Genomic DNA, 17,256 nt, shown 5'->3' with positions numbered 1-17,256 from the left:
GCCATAATTCTTCGTCATCAACCACCGCAATAACAAAGTGCACGTAATGCCTCACAGATGGTACCTCGCTTCTCCGCAGAATAACGAATAATGTCGTGGTGGGTGCTTCCCAGCTTCCCAAAAGTTATGATTTGTGGCGTAGTGGGTACATTGCTAATGTATTTGTATTAGTAGCCACAAGATAGTTTATAACGGGCTCTAGAAATGCCGCTCTTCTAGCTTTCGCTGTGACTGTGCTGCGCTTTCCGCGCAGGCCTGGCTTCTTCTTTCGGTTGGGTCTGTGATGGCTCCGAGATCCACCACGTCTTGCTCGTACTGAGCGTTCCGTCCAGACTGTTGCAGCGGAATTTTTTCCATTTGCTTTCAGCCAATTCTAGGGCATAGTCTTGTGCCTTGTGTGTGATTCCCACTACGCAGATTTTTAATTTCTGATTTAGCGTTGACGCCTTCCACTATTTCATGAGCCTTCTCCGGGCTTCCCGTAGAGGATGAAGATGTACATCGACACCGGTAGTTTCCTCCTTAGTGGCTACAGTTTTGGTGACCATCTTTTCTGTGGCTGCAAAGGTTATCACACCATTGGTCCAGGGCTTCTTTGTCAAGAGCCTCACCTGTTGCACATTCTCTGTATGCGTGCCAGCCTGTGACTTGAGCAGTGCCAATGTGCCTTCTAATATTGCGGATTTAAAGAAAGATGCTGAGATCGCTACCCAGGTTTCTGAGTGTTCAGCCGCATGGCACCTACGAGATTTCTTCCCATTGTTAGGTCTGAGCTAATGTCTATTTGTGTGCTATTCCCTATCCTTGTTATGAGGCGATGTGCAGAAAGCTTCGATTGGGGGTAGAGCGGTGACTGTAACATGAGTAAATAAAATCTGGCGTCCAGCGTTGACGGTGTGAAGATTTATGGTACCAAGAGTCTATAATTTAATAAGTGTCTTGTGATAGCATAGGCTTCTACCTGTGCTCTTCTTAGTGTTAGCTGAAGGGGCCGTCAATTACTTGTTTTAGATTTGTGCCCTGAAGCTTTCACAGCAAGTTATCCGTGACACTTTGGCACTCTTTTTGAGAACCATACTCAAGTTATCGGTCCTACAGGAGCAGTGAGTGGCTGTATTGCCTAAGGCAAAAGCCAGTCAAAAAGACGCCGGACAAGGGGAAAAAGTGACACACACAACGACTGTCCAGTCGTTGTGTGTCACTTTGGCACTCTTTTTGAGAACCATACTCAAGTTTTCGGTCCTACAGGAGCAGTGACTGGCTTTTGCCTCAGCGTCATGTACGAACTGACCCAGACTTCAACGTTATTGTATTGCCTAACCTTGGCCCCTAGGTGTGGCGGTACGTGGGGTAGGTGCCAGGTGCTGCTGGAATCTCAGAGGACATACATAATGAGTTCTGTTGTTCTTCTTATTCCCTCTAGCTGTTGCCGCTTGACGCCAGTGTTTTGTCTATCATTTCGTTCAAGTGAAAACCAAAAGCTGATCAAGCCAGGGAAGGTATAGGGGACGTTAATTGCGCTGTTTTAGCTGTATTATAGTGATTATGACATAAATGCAAAAAAGTGAAGTGGACGAAAGGACAACTTGGCGCCTGCAGGGACCGAACCTGCAACCTTCGGATAACGCGCCCGATGCTCTACCAATTGAGCAGTCGTCCTCTCGTCCACTTTATCGTGTATATATGTGCACGTAAACCTGGGAGTGTTAGTCGTGGCTCATAGCCAGGACGGTGAGTGTGGAACGCTCTTTTCTTCGCTGGTTGACGTCGCATAGCACATGATCGTTTTTACCGAGCGGACAGCCGACCAACAAGCCCCAGCATACTACCTGGAGGCGTCAAGCCTGCCAGAACGAGACCCTCGCTACGAATGAATGAAAGAAGGGAAATTTAAGGGCTGGTTTCTTTTGTTGATACAAGCTTAGCAAAAACCAAAAGATAACGAAAGCAAGGAAGGTATAGGGGACATTAACCTCGTTGTCAAACTAAACACCGTACACGGCAGGCACTTCGCAAAAGGGAGGAGCTTTGCTCCGGTCCTCATTGCATGGATGCACTAAAAAAATTCTGCCAAACTAAACTGTGCTGAAACACAATTGCGTCTCACTTTTCAGTGCAAACATGCCTACTTACTGCAGCCACTAAAAGGTTAATTATTCAATTTTAATTAATTGCTATTTTCTGAACTCACAGCTGTTAGAAGGAAGAGTTACTGCCTGCAATGAACGATTCTGTTAGGTCAACATATGATTTGCTCGTCGTGGATGACAGCCATAAAAAAATCTTATGCTCCTCGAAAGCGAACGTTGTACATTTTCACGACGACTGGTGTTTGGAAATATTAGCATGGCATGGATGTGAACGTACTCAATTTCCGTCGCGAGATGTGCACTGCAGTTTTAAACGATGTACAGGATTGGCGGCTACTGTGCGCGAGGTCACAGATTAGATTCTCACTCACGGCGCAAAATTCTGATCAGAGATGAATGAAAGAAAAAAAAAAAAACGAAGGAAGCACTCATTAGCCTGCGTTCGGTTAACAAATCGCCGTGAAAATTAAAGCAAAGCTTTCCCCTACGGCGTTCCTCATAATCCACTGAGCAGTTTTGAGATGTTAAACACAATAATTTAGTTATAAATAATCTCTTGCGCGTTTACTTCGCTGTATCTGATGCCTACAACGTGTTTCTATACTTACTCCCCTCCTTTAGACTTGGTACACAAACTCGGATTGTCACTTCATAAATATCGAGCCGTAAATATAAGCTAAGTAGAATATGACAAACAACAATCTCCACTGCTTCCATTAAGACGTACATCTCCAATAAAATGCGATACGCGTATGGTTCTGGATATTCGCCGTGGTAAACCGTACGTGCATGTTCGGCAATGCTAAGACAGACTGGCAGCTCATGCGTAGTCTCACCTTTCAGCCCGGACATCATGCACTTTTTTTGTTTGTTGTTTTGTGCACCCAGCACAAACACTGAGATGTACGCACTCGCAGATCATCGCGTCAAATAAAATGTCCAATCCTGACGTTCCGTCGACAACCGGTCACTGCAAATTGCCCTGTTAGATACAACGCGTGCCAATGTTTTCGCAAACAAGATGCATCGTTATTCACACAGCACACACCACACACAATATTGTCACTTTCAACGCCCGCAACTGTGAACCGATATCGTCGCTGCCTTTAAACGCACACTACACGCCACAGTAAACGAGGCACATTTTCAAAGGCGATATCGCTGTTTCTCGCACAGACCACCACGTGGGTTCACTTCTCCAAGTTAAACAGCCAGCAGTATTTTTCGTCACGCAGTCCACGACACATTTATATGTTCTTGAACTTATACCACAAATAATCTTGGAACCGAAAGATTAAGAAAAAGGTTCAAAAGAAAAAAAGAACATGCGCCAAACACCGTGCGACTGTACCACGCTGAGCCGGCAGCGGGAGTGTTTTGCCAACCACCCGCCGTTGCACGTGCGCCGAGAGGTCACGTGACCTGACGTCACGGGGAGTGAGTGACGTAGGCCGGTAGAGGTCTATCGGACGTTGACTGTCTCTTGGCAAAGTTCGACCGTAACGGAGCTTGAAAGACAGCTTTGCCGCAATACGAGAGTGTAATGAGGTGAAGCATATTGAAAATCTGAAGGGGTCACTTTCAATTGGATGTTGACTGTATTTGTTTTTGGGAAGTTCGAATAGTAAAATTCCAGTGTGAATCGAATCGAATAGGAAACACTATTCGAAAAATATTCGAAATTTCGAATATTCGCACACCCCTAATTAAGAGTGCTTGTGCAGCCGCAAATGGATGCAAGGACTGCATCCATTTGTACTGAATGCACAATGTAATCAGCTGTATGTTATTCTGTCGTGTAATGAATGCTGCCATTGCGATGCTTTGCTAATAAAGGCAGTAAATAAACCACATTTTTCTTAAAGGGATCGACAACTGATTTTTCTCGACCCATTTCTTCATGGCGCGACAGAAAGCTCACCCTTCACAGTGTTTGTAGCTGCTGTAGTTAATCCCAGAAGCACGTAGTTATTTTACAAGCAGTATTTTTCGATCTGAAAGGCTGTAAACACAGACGTACCTTTCCCCCGGCAACGCTGAGAATTGATAGAAACCTGAGCAACGCTGAGAATTGTACAAAACCGCGCCGCGTGCTTCATTGCTAAAAATTACTGCCAACATGCCAGCATCACTCACATTAAATCTTCGCTGTCATTACCTTCTTTACATTCCCGCCAAAAGATCGCTTTGATCTGCTTATTTCACAAAATAGCATCCGGTAAACATGTCCCCCACCACCCTTCCTCTTTCCCAACCGACACGAACGTCCCGCCGTTTGCACAATAACCGTTCCTTCAAATGCATTTTCGGACGCACTAACACATTCAACTCATCAGCATTGCCAGTAGCACTTGAATTATGGAATGGTTTTCCCGATAACGTCGTCAACATTCATAACCCTATATTGTTTCGTCGCGAAGTAACCACCATTTTTTTATGACTAGTGGCTTATACCTTCCACTAAATCATATACGTGCTCTTCACTAACTGTTGTATAATTTGTTGTTGTCAAGTGATGTACCCTTACAAATGAGTATCTCTGCATTTTGTTTATTAGTTGTATGTCACACTTGCTCTCGCTAACAATTACATAACGTTATTTTATATTTTTATGTAGCATAACATGTATTTGCTTTAATGCTTCTACTTAGGTGATCTTATACACTGTATAATCCCCCTCCGCACACTATACTCCTGCTGGAGCCTGTGGGGGGTTTTGTGAATAAATAAATAAATAAATAAATAAATAAATAGATAGATAGCGATGCCGCCAGCCCTTCTCGCGATTTGTGAAAGCTATCGTTGTTCTGCTTTCGCAGGAGTTCCTGTAACTATGCTTTACCACCTTTATTTAGAGCTTCCCAACAATTTTTGAAAATAACAAGCTGTTACAATGAGATGATGTGGCATTATACACGTTCCCTGTATCTGTACCGTGTTGTGTGCGTATTCGTCCAAGGTTGCCTGTGCCATGGGTGGCTTGTCCCGGCGTCGTTACTTTCTTGATGCACGAGCCAAGCCATCGAAAACGTCACTACACATATGCGCAGCCGCGCCGAGCAGCAGCACGCGTCATTTCTGAGATGAAGTGTAGGTAGCAAAACTCTGTCGTTCCAAAATCTTAGCGACCTGGAAGCTGCGTGCACGGTTGCATGAGCACACTGAACGGTTGCTCAGGACGCGCTGACGAGCACGGGATCATTACGTCATGCAAAGGCAGCGCCACTTTAATGCATACCACTAACGCAAGCCTATATGTACATTTTTATGGAGTAATACTTTATAATATAAAGAAACGAACAATATTTCAATACTAACAAACAAATCGTCGACCGTGTACAGCAATCAACAGTCACGTGGCCGTGTTCATTGGATTGTTCATGTGTTTGCTGCCAGAGGCGCCACAAGTCATTTTTCGCGACTTTCAATTAAGGAATAAAAATATAAATCCATCTCACGAAAAAAACACGGTTGGTTTGAGTCATTGCGACGGACAATCTTTCCATCAGTGGAGTCATCTCATTTCATGTTCTGGGCATTTGTCGGTCCCTTTAATACTCTTGCTTCTGCCAAAACAAAATTTTCGCACGCCATGAAGTGCTGGCTCGTGCATAATGAGTGCACAAACTGCTTCCAAATAAATGTTTTGTGCATGTGTTGTGACTACGAGAGAAGTACCAGACGGAAGCTGATGAAAACATGTGCAAGAGCAAGACAATCTGAAAAAGCAAAACAAAAAAACTAGTGCAAGCGGTGTTAGTGTCCATTTGTGCCTGCTAAGACAGTTATATGCTATTGTTGAGCACATAGCACAGACAAATGGGATGACATTTCCCCCTCACACATTAACAAAAGTGTTTCCATGGCATCGTCACTGATTCTTTTTTGTTGTTTATTGGCTTGGAAGCTTCACCTACAAAGTGCTGGGGGAGAATTTGGCGCTAGTGACGCCATTTCCGCTTACCTGGAGGGCATACCAGCTGACATAGCTGTGACAAAAGCGATTGATAAAAAACAGAAAACAGCACTCGCTCTCGGTGTTGCTCGCACGTTTAGAGAGCACGTGAGTTCATGTCATGCTGCCGCGCTTGCCGAGGTGGTCTTCGCGGGAAGGCACTGACGCACGGCAACTTGCCATGTGCAGCATGATGCGCGTTTTATTGCCACTAGTGTGGCCGTACCATGAGAGCTACAAACAGATGCCGTCTGTACCACAAAATCGAGAATGACCACTGCGCACTTATGCACGACTGCACTTATGGGCGTCAGTGCGACAGCATAAACAAACTGTGAAAAAAAAATAATAAACTGATTAAAAGATTACAGGCCTAGAAAAAAATGCCAGGCCTATATGGAACATGCAGCACAATCACAATGAAAGCAGGAGGAGTTGGATATCTAGAACCCATTGTAAACTCTCGTGGGGCGACCACTAAACGTGCAGTTGCGAGTTACCCACTGCGCCATAAATCATCATAATTTTGTGAAGTAGGGAAGTACTTACTATGTCATTATTCATCATTCTGCGGAGAAGTGAGGTACCCGCTGCACATCTGTAACGCATTATGTGCACTTTGTTGATGCTGTGGCTGATGACGATGAAAAATTATGGCTGAGACCTTTTGTAATGAGTGGGAAGCTTTAAGCCACTCACTCGTTACGCAGTTCGCATTGTGTGATGCCTGGTTGTTATGTTACTCTTCTACCACGCTATATTACATCTGTTAATGTGATTCCTTGACCGAAATGATGCCTTTATATGATCTTTTTGCGAGGGAGTTTCAAGCACGGGCGTGGCTCGGTGGTATATTTCTCGAGTGCCGTGTCGAGGGCCTGGATTCAAATCTTGCTTGATCCATGATATTTTTTTCACCTTGTGCGCGTTAGCGGTTAAGGACACCGGCGGCGGCAGACAACTACGCCACCAGAATCGGCTGTTGTGATTTCCTAACAGCCTCGCTGTAATAAATGCATTGTATCCCCAAAGGGTGCCAGCACTTGCCTTGCATGAATGAGTCGAATGAGCCACAAATAACAAAGCTTTGCTTTGAGCTCGTTGGTCATACATGCCCACTTATGAATACATCTAGGTGTGACGTAGATGAGGACAAAGAGCAGGTTAGACAGCACGGGCGCAAAATATAATGCGTCACCGGGCTCACGTGTCCGTTGAAAGGCCAGACAAGTCGCTCTCAGCCTGCAAAACTTCCCAACTCATTCCCACTCCCTTGTTGCAAATAACTTAGCGCAGCCAGCCACTGTGTGTGTGTCCGCAAACCGCACAATGACAAGTCTACAACACCACTGCTGCTTGGGTTTCTGGCTGCTCGCTAGCAACGGATGTGCAGATCGGCCGCGCGGTGGCTTCATCTAAACTACTCTGCAGAATAAATATAAATCTAAACTGCTATGCAGAATTATTTCTGTAAATTAATGAACTTTGTAAACTAAATGGTATGCACACGAATTAGTTCTCAGCAATTGCAGAACTGTAATTCTTTTTCGTGGAACCCAGTTTGGAGAACCTCTGCCAGTGGCAGATCCAAGGTGTGATGGCAGTTGGGCGGCGGTGTTGGCATCTCGACAGGGGCGGTCACCTCTCCCGCCTCCTTCTGAAAATTGAGAGGGAATAGCATTTTGTGCTTATCCCTCGCAGAAACTGCATGCTCATGTCATTACTAACGTTTAACCACAATGCACATCGGAATTGTTGCCATGAAGCCAGCGTATGACATATTTTGTGTAAACAGCCTGATTGATGGCTACTCTCTGGCTGTTGGTTTTGTGTTCTTGTTTACATCAGAGCAGCATTTCCTGTTTGCAAGCTAATAACAATATGCACTGAAAAGCTGCAGACTGCTCCAAGACATCCCAAATTCCATTATCATACCTGCCAAGTTTGCCGGATTTCGATCATTCCTTACGTTTGTACGGTTGGTGGGAAAATCTTGTGGGAAAATCTTGTGGAAATCGCAGTTTCTGTGTGTGATCTGGCCACATTAACAAAAATCCAAGCCAGTCCGATCCAGGCTTTTTTTGAACCCATAGCGTATAGCATTATTAGTGTGTACTAGAATATGGGGTAGTGTGTTCAGGCGCCCCGCTCCCCATGCGTGGCGTGAAACGGCGGCCGTGGAAGAAAACCTGATCTGTAAGGCGGCGCTGCTGCAGCATGGGCTGATGGGGTAGTCAGTGTAGCTCTGCATTCTCAGCCGCTGTGCAGTGACTGTTGCGTCTGTTAGCGCCTGATAAACGAAATTTTTTCTTGCGATTTCCTTCTGATGCAATAATTCCTGCTGGCCATCTGACAGTGAAGCAATGCCGAGTTGTTGGTGGCAACGGCACTGTTTTTCACCTGGTGCAAAGCAGTGCGTTTCGTGAAAATTGTTAGTTCACAGAGCTTTGTTGGAGACGTGGGCTTCTCTACCCGTCTGACACATAATTTCATGCTGTTAAGAAACTAGAGGGTATATTTATTTTTTCAGGAAGCAAGAGCTGTGAAACAACAGTGCTGCGCTGTTGATGGGCACGATGTGGCTTGCAAGAAAACGCTTTGACTGTACCCTGGGCTGTAGCCAGCACGCAGACCTACTCACGGCAGCAGCAGTAAAGTTTTATATACTATCAAGACTTCACGTTCTCGTCAAGGGTGTCAACCAGTCGTGAGAGGCAAATTGAAAAAAAAAAAAAAAGGAAAAGCTGCACGCAGCAATCGGTGTTCATAAAGGTACCACTGCAACAATTTGATCATGAACTGATAAAATATACGCCATGATCACGAATTTAAGGTCAGTGATTCTGTTCACTGCAGTGGGCACATACATCTGTATTTAAACAGTTTCTTCTTACAGTCCGGCAGTGGTGCCCATCGTAGTTTCCTTTTGCCTGTGCAACACCCCGGCCGCGGTGGCCGCATTTTGATGGGTGAGAAATGCTAGAGGCCCGTGTACGATGCGATGCCAGTGCATGCATGTTGAAGGACACCAGATCGTCAAAGTTTCCGGAGCCCTCCTCTGCGGCGTGCCTCATAATCATATCCTGCTTTTGGCACATCAAACCCGAGAAGTTATTATTATTATTATAAGGACTAAAAACCTGCGCTTAGCACCAGCATAGATGGTGAGCAGCGTCCACAGCATGCTATAGACGTGCATTTACCACATGCGCGCAGCTTCATCACATTGTCTCTGCAGTCATGCCGAGCGTAGGGGTGGTCTCCAGGGGCGTAGCCAGAATTTTTTTGGGTGAAAGGAGGGGGGGCTTTAACCACCCATTATGCATGTTTGTTTGTGTGTTTGTATGTGTACGTGTATACATATACACGAAAATAAGGACCCAAGTGGTCAGACTTATTCCGGAGTCTCACTACGGCATGCCCCACAATAACATCTTGGTTTTGGCACGTAAAACCACATAATTACTATTGCAAAATGCAACTTTTGACAAGAACCAAGAACCGTGCTGTGCACGTAACAAATAAAATCGAAGTTGTGGCAGGGTGCAGGGCTGCAATCCATTATAGCAGTATTTTAACAAGAATCTTCAGTGTTCATAGATTCTCCTTTCTTCCATGTAACTCCCTAAACTTTTTATCCGTTCATCGACCAAGTTGCAGAGAAACTGCACGGAGTTTTGTTTTCGCAGCTTTCTTTCGCTGTTATCTGCTAGTCGCTGCTTTTTCTTTCGGACTGTGCCTGGCAGCCTTATGGCATTTCGTTTTGTTTCATATGCATGTACGACTACAACCATTCAGAAATATGCTTCCCAGAAACGTGTAGCAAAAACAAAGAAAAAAAAGAAAAAACAGATTACAGTCGACGTCCGATTTCCCGGACCCTCAAGGGACCGCGAAAACGTCCGGAAAATCGGGCAGTCCGGAAAAACGAATGCACGTGAAAACGCACATTTTTGGTAGGTATTTTTCGCTGACGGAGAGGGTCACAGCCGGAGTACAAGATTCCCATAGCAATTCAGCCAATGCATTGTTTAGGTGGCTCTGAAAAGAGCCGTTTATAAAAAAAAATACGACGTGGCCGGCACTACCTCATAGGTCAGCACTTGGGCGCAAAGAAGTCGCTTATTTTCTTTTGCACGGTCCGCTTGCCAGCGGGCAGGGTTCTGTTTGGTGTCGCAGAAGTCCGTGGTATGCCCGTGTCACTGTGGCGCACGTAACCCACGAGCCGCTTCGCCCTTCTCAGTATTTTGCCAGCGTCCGTGGTGTGCCCGTGTCTTTGGGGCGCACGTAACCCACGAGCCGCTTCGCCCTCCTCAGTATTTTGCCAGCGTCCGTGGTGTGCCCGTGTCACTGGGGCGCGACCCACGAGCCGCTTCGCGCTTCTCAATCTGGCAACAGACTTCTGCGACACCAAACAGAACCCTGCCTGCCCGCGATTATGTCTGCCTCAATTTCAGTCAACGTCATGTTGCCGCTGTACACCAATGACAGTGTCATCAGTGCTCGCATCAACTCCGTGTTCGTTGGCTGTGTAGGAGCTGGCTCTTCGTTCTCGGTGTCGGCATCGGAATCCTCCGTAACTTGAATGATTTCGTCATCGGTCAACTCCGCACATAGCTCGAGGTCTTTGTCAGCGTCGGCGAAGCCCTCAAGGGTTATCTCGGCTGGAATCACCACGCTGCCAGCGCGCAGATCGTCGAAGGCAACGTCCGCGGATGGCAGTTCCGTCATCGTGAGCCTACGAGGTGGCTTTGTGCGCTTCGAAGGCGCGGACAAAGACGAAGGAGCAGTCGGTGCCATTTCTGTAAACGGCGAATCCGCTAGACGAAAAGCGCAGCACGAAACAGCTAGGAACTCGGTGGATGCTGAAGGTCGGGAAACTTGATCACTGAAGGTAGCGCGCAGCAGCAAACGATCAACCACAGACACGACCGCAGAGCTGGCACAGCTGACAAAACAACACGTGAACGAACACAGTGAGGTTTGGCTTGGCTAAGCTACGGCTGGCAACGGATTGACACGTGCGGTTTCGAGGTTATGGCAACCGCGGCGCGGTGCGGCGTTGCTGCTGATGCGCGGGTTCAAGGATATGAAAATGAAAACAACCAAAATGGCGGCGTCGGTGGTGACTTTGGGTCGGCGGTTAACAGTCAAAAGTCCGGGAAATCGGATGGCGAAGGCTATAAGCGTCCGGAATTTCGGACTTTTTAATACATTGACTCTACGGGGAACTTGACGGTGCCACAGATGAGTCCGGGAAATCAGGCATGTCCGGAATTTCGGGCGTCCGAGAAATCGGACGTCGACTGTATCAAGCGCGACGTATGCAAAGCACCGAAGCACATCGGAAGCGGTGCACAATGTGACAGCCCATACTGTGGTGGCACCATCTCGTGGCTTTCGATATTGACTGCGGCAGCCATCACTCCTCTCTGAACCATACAGTTTCTCACAATAATACCTAGAGGGAAATTTAAGGGGCGCCGTTGCCACGATGGGAATGACGGTATACGTGCCTGCTAAAAAGCGGATACGACTGCGCAGATAATGCTTCTGTGAAACAAAACTTTTAGAAATGGATCTCTTTCACGCGTATTATATTCTAGTATAAAAGCCCACCCATCTTTATGGCATAACCAAACAATGAGAGAAAGAAACAGACGACGAGCAGTCGCAGAGTGAACGCTGGCCTTGTCGTCCAAGTTTAGCGGCCGTTTGTTACATTTTACTCTTTGTAAAATTGTACATCAACGCATAAGTTCCAAAAGTTAAATAAAACTCTTTCTGTGCAATTCTTCTGTGCACCCCCCCCCTTTTTTTTGAAATCTCCCAGATTCAGATTCCTTAAACTTGGCAGGTATACATTATGTCTGCTCCAAACCTGCTCCAAAACAAAATTTTTTCAGCTCGATACCTGCTCTGAAACACAGCTGCTGCTGCTCCAAAATAGCTTATTTCCTGCTCCGAATATTGCTCGAAATTCTAAACTGGCTGGACCACCACTGAGTGCCGAAAATATGGCATCGACCATTTGCGACATGATCCCGCTGTTGCATTGGCTTGCATTGACGTCACTGAAACCACCGTGCTAGAGTACCAATATAGTGGGGCGCGGAGTTTGTGATGTCACGATAATGCTATCAGCATGTAGCATGCAGGTTCTATTGTTATTCATGCACAAAGGCCAAAAACGTTTAGGCAGGGTCATTACCACATTGAATGAGGCTAAATGCCAGATTGTTATGCTCCCTTGACGTCATCAATGACACCATGTTGGAGTACCAGCACATTATTATGCAGTGTGCAAGATCCTGCCTGCAAGGACACCTCACCGATCGAGGAATGCGGGACTTCACGATATCTCAGAGTACGCTCATCCATGACTGTGAAATGTTGGCGATAAATGGCAGACTCTTGCGCAGGAGCTTAGCTTTGCAAGAATGTAGCTGTGAGCTGAAGTATCGGAAAGGCTGAGACAATGGCAATGACTGTGGCCTTAGTCGAGGGGATCGAATCCCGGCTGTGGTGGCTGCATTTTCGATGGAGGCGAAAATGTTTGAGGCCCGCGTGCTTAGATTTAGGTGCACGCTAAAGAACCCCAGGTGGTCGAAATTTCTGGAGCCCTCCCCTACAGCGTCTCTCATAATCTAATCGTGGTTTTGGGACATTAAACCCCAGATATTATTATTATGGCTTTAGTCGAGGTTTAACATAGTTAACTAGTTGGAGGGGGGAATGCAGAACTCCACAAAACTTATTGAGTTCCTCTGCATGTCGCGAGTGTTGATTAGTTTTGTGTGTTTTCTCATTGTGTTCAGCTGGTCGCCACCATAGTGTAGGCTGCTGTTGTGCAATAAATTAAAGGGCCCCTGACACTGCAATCTAAACCTCGAGATGTTTGCGTTGTTTGATCGTCATGTAAAAGTGACCACTTCTGGCCAATTATTAGTGGCGAACGTTACCTTTAAGGTATTTTAATTTGCTTTTAAAGTGAGCGTGAGTACTCATCTGAGTTGGCAGCACCTCGGGACATCGCCACTAATATGACGTAGACGAAGGCCCCAGGTGACGTTCCACAAGAAAAGCTAGTATTGTCGACATTGCAGAAGATTTGCGAGGTGTGCACGATACCACGACTGGCACCTGACGGGATGCTATACAGTTTCTTGCCCCTTTTTAAAGCACAGAAGCACAAAAGACGAAGCAGGATGAAGAAGGGAAACACACACACATATGAGAATGCGATACCAACTAGCCCACCTAGCTGTCCTGTTCCCCAATTCCTTTATGTGCAGTGCCCTTCTCCATGCTATTCGAAGATGGCACCAGGTCTTTACAACTATGGTGTATTAACGAGGTCTCACCACTGCACTTAGCACTGTTGCTGTGCCACGTGCCCAGCCAGTTACACAGGTGAAAGCAAGAGCTTTCATGACAGAATGCGCCAGCACAGCGACAATGTGAGGACAGTGGTGCAGCACAGTGCTCTTGTTGAGCACTCGGTGACCATATTGTTAGTATAATCAACGGTGCTTTTGTGATAGATGCTAGAACAATATCAGGAAGGAAGCTTTTACATGAGTCCTGGCACATTCAAACACACCCTCGGCAACATTAACTGCTCATTTGAAATTATGCCTTTTGTGCATAGCCTTCGTGACACAATGGAAAGAAAGAGCTAGGGTAAGAGAGGAAATGACAGTGCTTCAACAACCGATACATTCAACCTGTGAGGAAGGGACCGAACAGGTCCTGAAACGTCGGGCCCAGCTGAAAACTGGCTTCAGCCATTTCAGCATCGAAAGTACTTCTTAACTGCTGTTTACCGTGTCGTAGAACTTTATGTACACACATTCTACTTATTCTACAGCCATGCATAATGAAATGCCTGTAATGCTGTGACTGCCTGAAATTCCCTCAGGCAATCAAGCAGGGGCGTAACCAGGGATTTGCACATAGTGCATGTACCCTTCCAAAAACTTCTGCAGGATGCATATTGAGCATAAAACGACACATTTATGAGTTTCCAATGACTATTATGCAACTGCCCATGATGCATTAGTAGTGGGAAGGCAAGTAGGCAAGTAGTTTGTGTGACTGTGGACATCGTATGTGGGGTGAAGCTTTGAGTCTAGCTGCCTGGAGAATGCTAGTACAGCCTTACTTAATCCTCAACGAAGTCTTTGTTTCTATAAGGAAGAAGTAGATCTAGCTCTTAGCAGTGAATAGAAATTCAGCGCACATTTTACAACCTCCGAAGTGTGTTGTTGCAGGCTATGGGTCCTCTTTGACCATTGAGGGCAGCGTGGAGATGGATGCGCTCATCATGGAAGGCACACACATGAAGGCTGGTGCTGTAGGTGCTGTGCGCACTGTGCGTAACCCGGTCACCCTAGCACGCAAGGTTATGGAGCAGGTGACCACTCTTTGCGCATTTTCTTGTCCTTTATTGCAGCTGCGTGTGTTCTTAAGAGGTAGTGTCGATGATTATCGAGTTATTCCACGCCAGACGTTTCGGACAAGTGCTCATCCCTCTCAAATTACACGATAAAACTCATGGTCAACCACTTTACAGCATTGTATGCCCCCATAAATTATTTTTTGAATATTTTTGCGCCCGTCCGTGTCTGTTTCGTCCATTGTTGGAGAAAATTTTGCGCAAGAAGTGTTGGTCATGGAGTACCAACTAGCTCGAACCCACACCTTGTTAAGATATATTTTTGGAAGTTTTGGAAGAATATATTTTTATATCTTGCACAGCAATTTCAGTATTGTTGCAGTGGCTGAAACCTATGTTGCGGGAAAAATATTTGCAAAAATGCATTGCACCTGGGAGTGCTGTTGAATTTTACATCGTTGGCACACCATTCAAGGGCAAATGTATGAGTGGACGAGGTGATACAGTTCGTGCTGTCTTAGCCAAGTATGCGTTTTTAGAATGATCATGTGTCCATTATGAGGAGCAGCATGATAATAAGTGCTCACATCAGAACGCACGTGCCGTGGTATCAAGAGCAGCAGTGTCTTGCAACTGTCAGGCTAATAAGTTTGATGGTAAAAGATGTCGCACACAACAAAGCGTGTGGCTTGGTGACAAAGTGTTTGAGGAAAGGATGTGATAGATGAACCATAGAGGAAAAATCAGCATAGTTGAAAGCAGGGGATCTTTATGCTGCTCCACCGGTATATCAGTGAAGTTAATGGCTAACATGGAAGCCACATTTGAAGTTATCGGTGACTGGGAAAGTGCATCGGCTTCAGAGTGCTTCTGGCCTGATCGGTAGACAACGTGGATGTTGTATTCTTGTAAGCAAAGCACCCACCAGCTGAGGCGACCTCACTGATTTTTCAAACAGGGCAGGCAGCAGAAAGCGTAGTTGTGGGCAACGATATTGAAAGGGCGACCATGAGGTATGCACAAAAGTCCAAATGATGGCCAAGTACTCCTTTTTACAGAGAAAGCTGTTATGAGATCACAACAACAGTCGATTTTGGTAACATAGTTGTCTGCCGCCGCCACCAGTGTCCATTACCGCTATCGTACAAAATGAATAAAGAAATATCCTGGATTGGATGGGATTCGAACCCGGGCCCTCTGCTTGGTAGTTGAGCGTTCCAACACAGAGCCACGCCAGTGCTTTGAACTTCTTTGCAAAAAGAATCTATACAGGTGTTATGTTAGGCAAGGAATCACGTTAACCGATGTAATATCGCGTGGTAGGAGAGTAAAATAACAACCAGACTTCACACAGTGCGAATTGTGTAATGAGTGGGTTGCTTAAAGCTTCCAACCAATTACAAAGGGCTCGCCCATAATTCTTCGTCGTCAGCCGCAGCAACAACACAGTGCACATAATGCCTTACAGATGTGTAGCAATCGAGTACCCTGCTTCTCTGCAGAATGACGAATAATGGCATAACGGGTGCTTCCCTACTTCACAAAAGTTGTGGTGATTTGTGGCACAGTGGGTACCTTGCAAGTATACTTGTATTAGTTGCCCCAAGGGAGTTTACAACAGGCTCTAGAAAGGCCGCTCTTCCAGCTTTCACTTCGACTCTGCCGCGTGTTCCGCACAGGCCTGGATTTCTTTTTTTCTTTTGCATAATCATCTTCTGTGTTCATTTAAGTATGGTTTGCAAATACGATATACTCATTGGAGCCATCCTTGCATTTTGCTAGGACTGCACCAAGTGTTATGCCACTGGCTTTTGTGTGTACCTCACTAGGCACTGTGGGATCGTAGAGTTGGATCTGTGGCAAAGTAAGTAGGCAGTGTAGTTTCTTGAAGGCTTCGTCACACAAGGTTGACCACGCGGAGATGCCGTTGCTAGTGGTAAGCAAATTGGCCACTAGTGGAGTGGTGGTTGGAAGTTGAGCACAAAATGCCAAAAATAAGAGCAGAGCCCCATAGCACTCTGAAGTGTCTTAAGAGTACCGTGCATCGAAACCTCTGCGACTGTTCAAGGCTTGGCTGGTCAGGAAGCATACTATCCTTTGATACATCTCATGATATGGTTAACTTGTGGGCAGCAAAAGAGCACCTTTTGTTGTTGAGTTGGAAGCTGGCAGAGGTCAGGCAGTTCGATATCTCATGCAAACTAACAAGATGCATGCTCAAATCACATGAAAACATGATGCTATCACCATGATAGCATGGACATGTTTTCCACTTTTAGTTACAAAAAACAGTGTCCATCATACACTCGAAAGTAGCAGGCACATTACAGAGCTTGAAAGGCATTGCAGTAAGTTCATCAAACCGTCGGAAGTGACCTAAGCTGTGTGTGCATTTTTCAATAGCAGAAGCAGAGAGTTTATCGCCGAAGCAAGTTTATTGGCTAATAAAAACGGCGTCCATTTTTCCTCAGAAAAGACTTGCTAGGGTGCTTTCTTAGAACAGAGGCTTGCATCCAGACTCCATCATTAAACTGAACAAAGAAGTATTGCCATTGAAAGAAAAACGCAAGTTGTCCCAAGGAGTCGTATTTGATAAAAAGCTTAACTTTATAACATCAGTAGTGTGAAGAGAAACACAAATAAGGCACTCAATGTCATTTAAGTCCTGTCCCTGATGCATTAAGGATCTTACTGTGAATGCCTAATACATATCTATTGTTTTTTGATAATGTATTAAATTGGACTACAGTGGCATAATATCTTCCCTCAAGTGGGAGATCCCGTGCACAATAAAGGGCTATGCTTACTAACTG

At 45.8% G+C, this 17,256-nt stretch overlaps 1 protein-coding gene across 1 annotated transcript in view; it reads left to right on the top strand.

Annotated features, from left to right (window-relative positions):
• The window catches only part of LOC119374618 (isoaspartyl peptidase/L-asparaginase), a 77,805-nt gene that overhangs the window by 13,813 nt on the left and 46,736 nt on the right, over positions 1 to 17,256 (top strand). The window contains exon 3 of the mRNA XM_037644783.2: positions 14,319 to 14,461. Coding sequence (XP_037500711.1) covers positions 14,319 to 14,461 — 143 coding nt within the window. The remainder of the gene's footprint in view (positions 1 to 14,318; positions 14,462 to 17,256) is intronic.

This window comes from Rhipicephalus sanguineus, chromosome 11 (assembly GCF_013339695.2).
Source record: "Rhipicephalus sanguineus isolate Rsan-2018 chromosome 11, BIME_Rsan_1.4, whole genome shotgun sequence".
Classification (NCBI taxonomy): Eukaryota; Metazoa; Arthropoda; class Arachnida; order Ixodida; family Ixodidae; genus Rhipicephalus; species Rhipicephalus sanguineus.
This window is presented reverse-complemented; position numbering and strand designations above follow the sequence as displayed.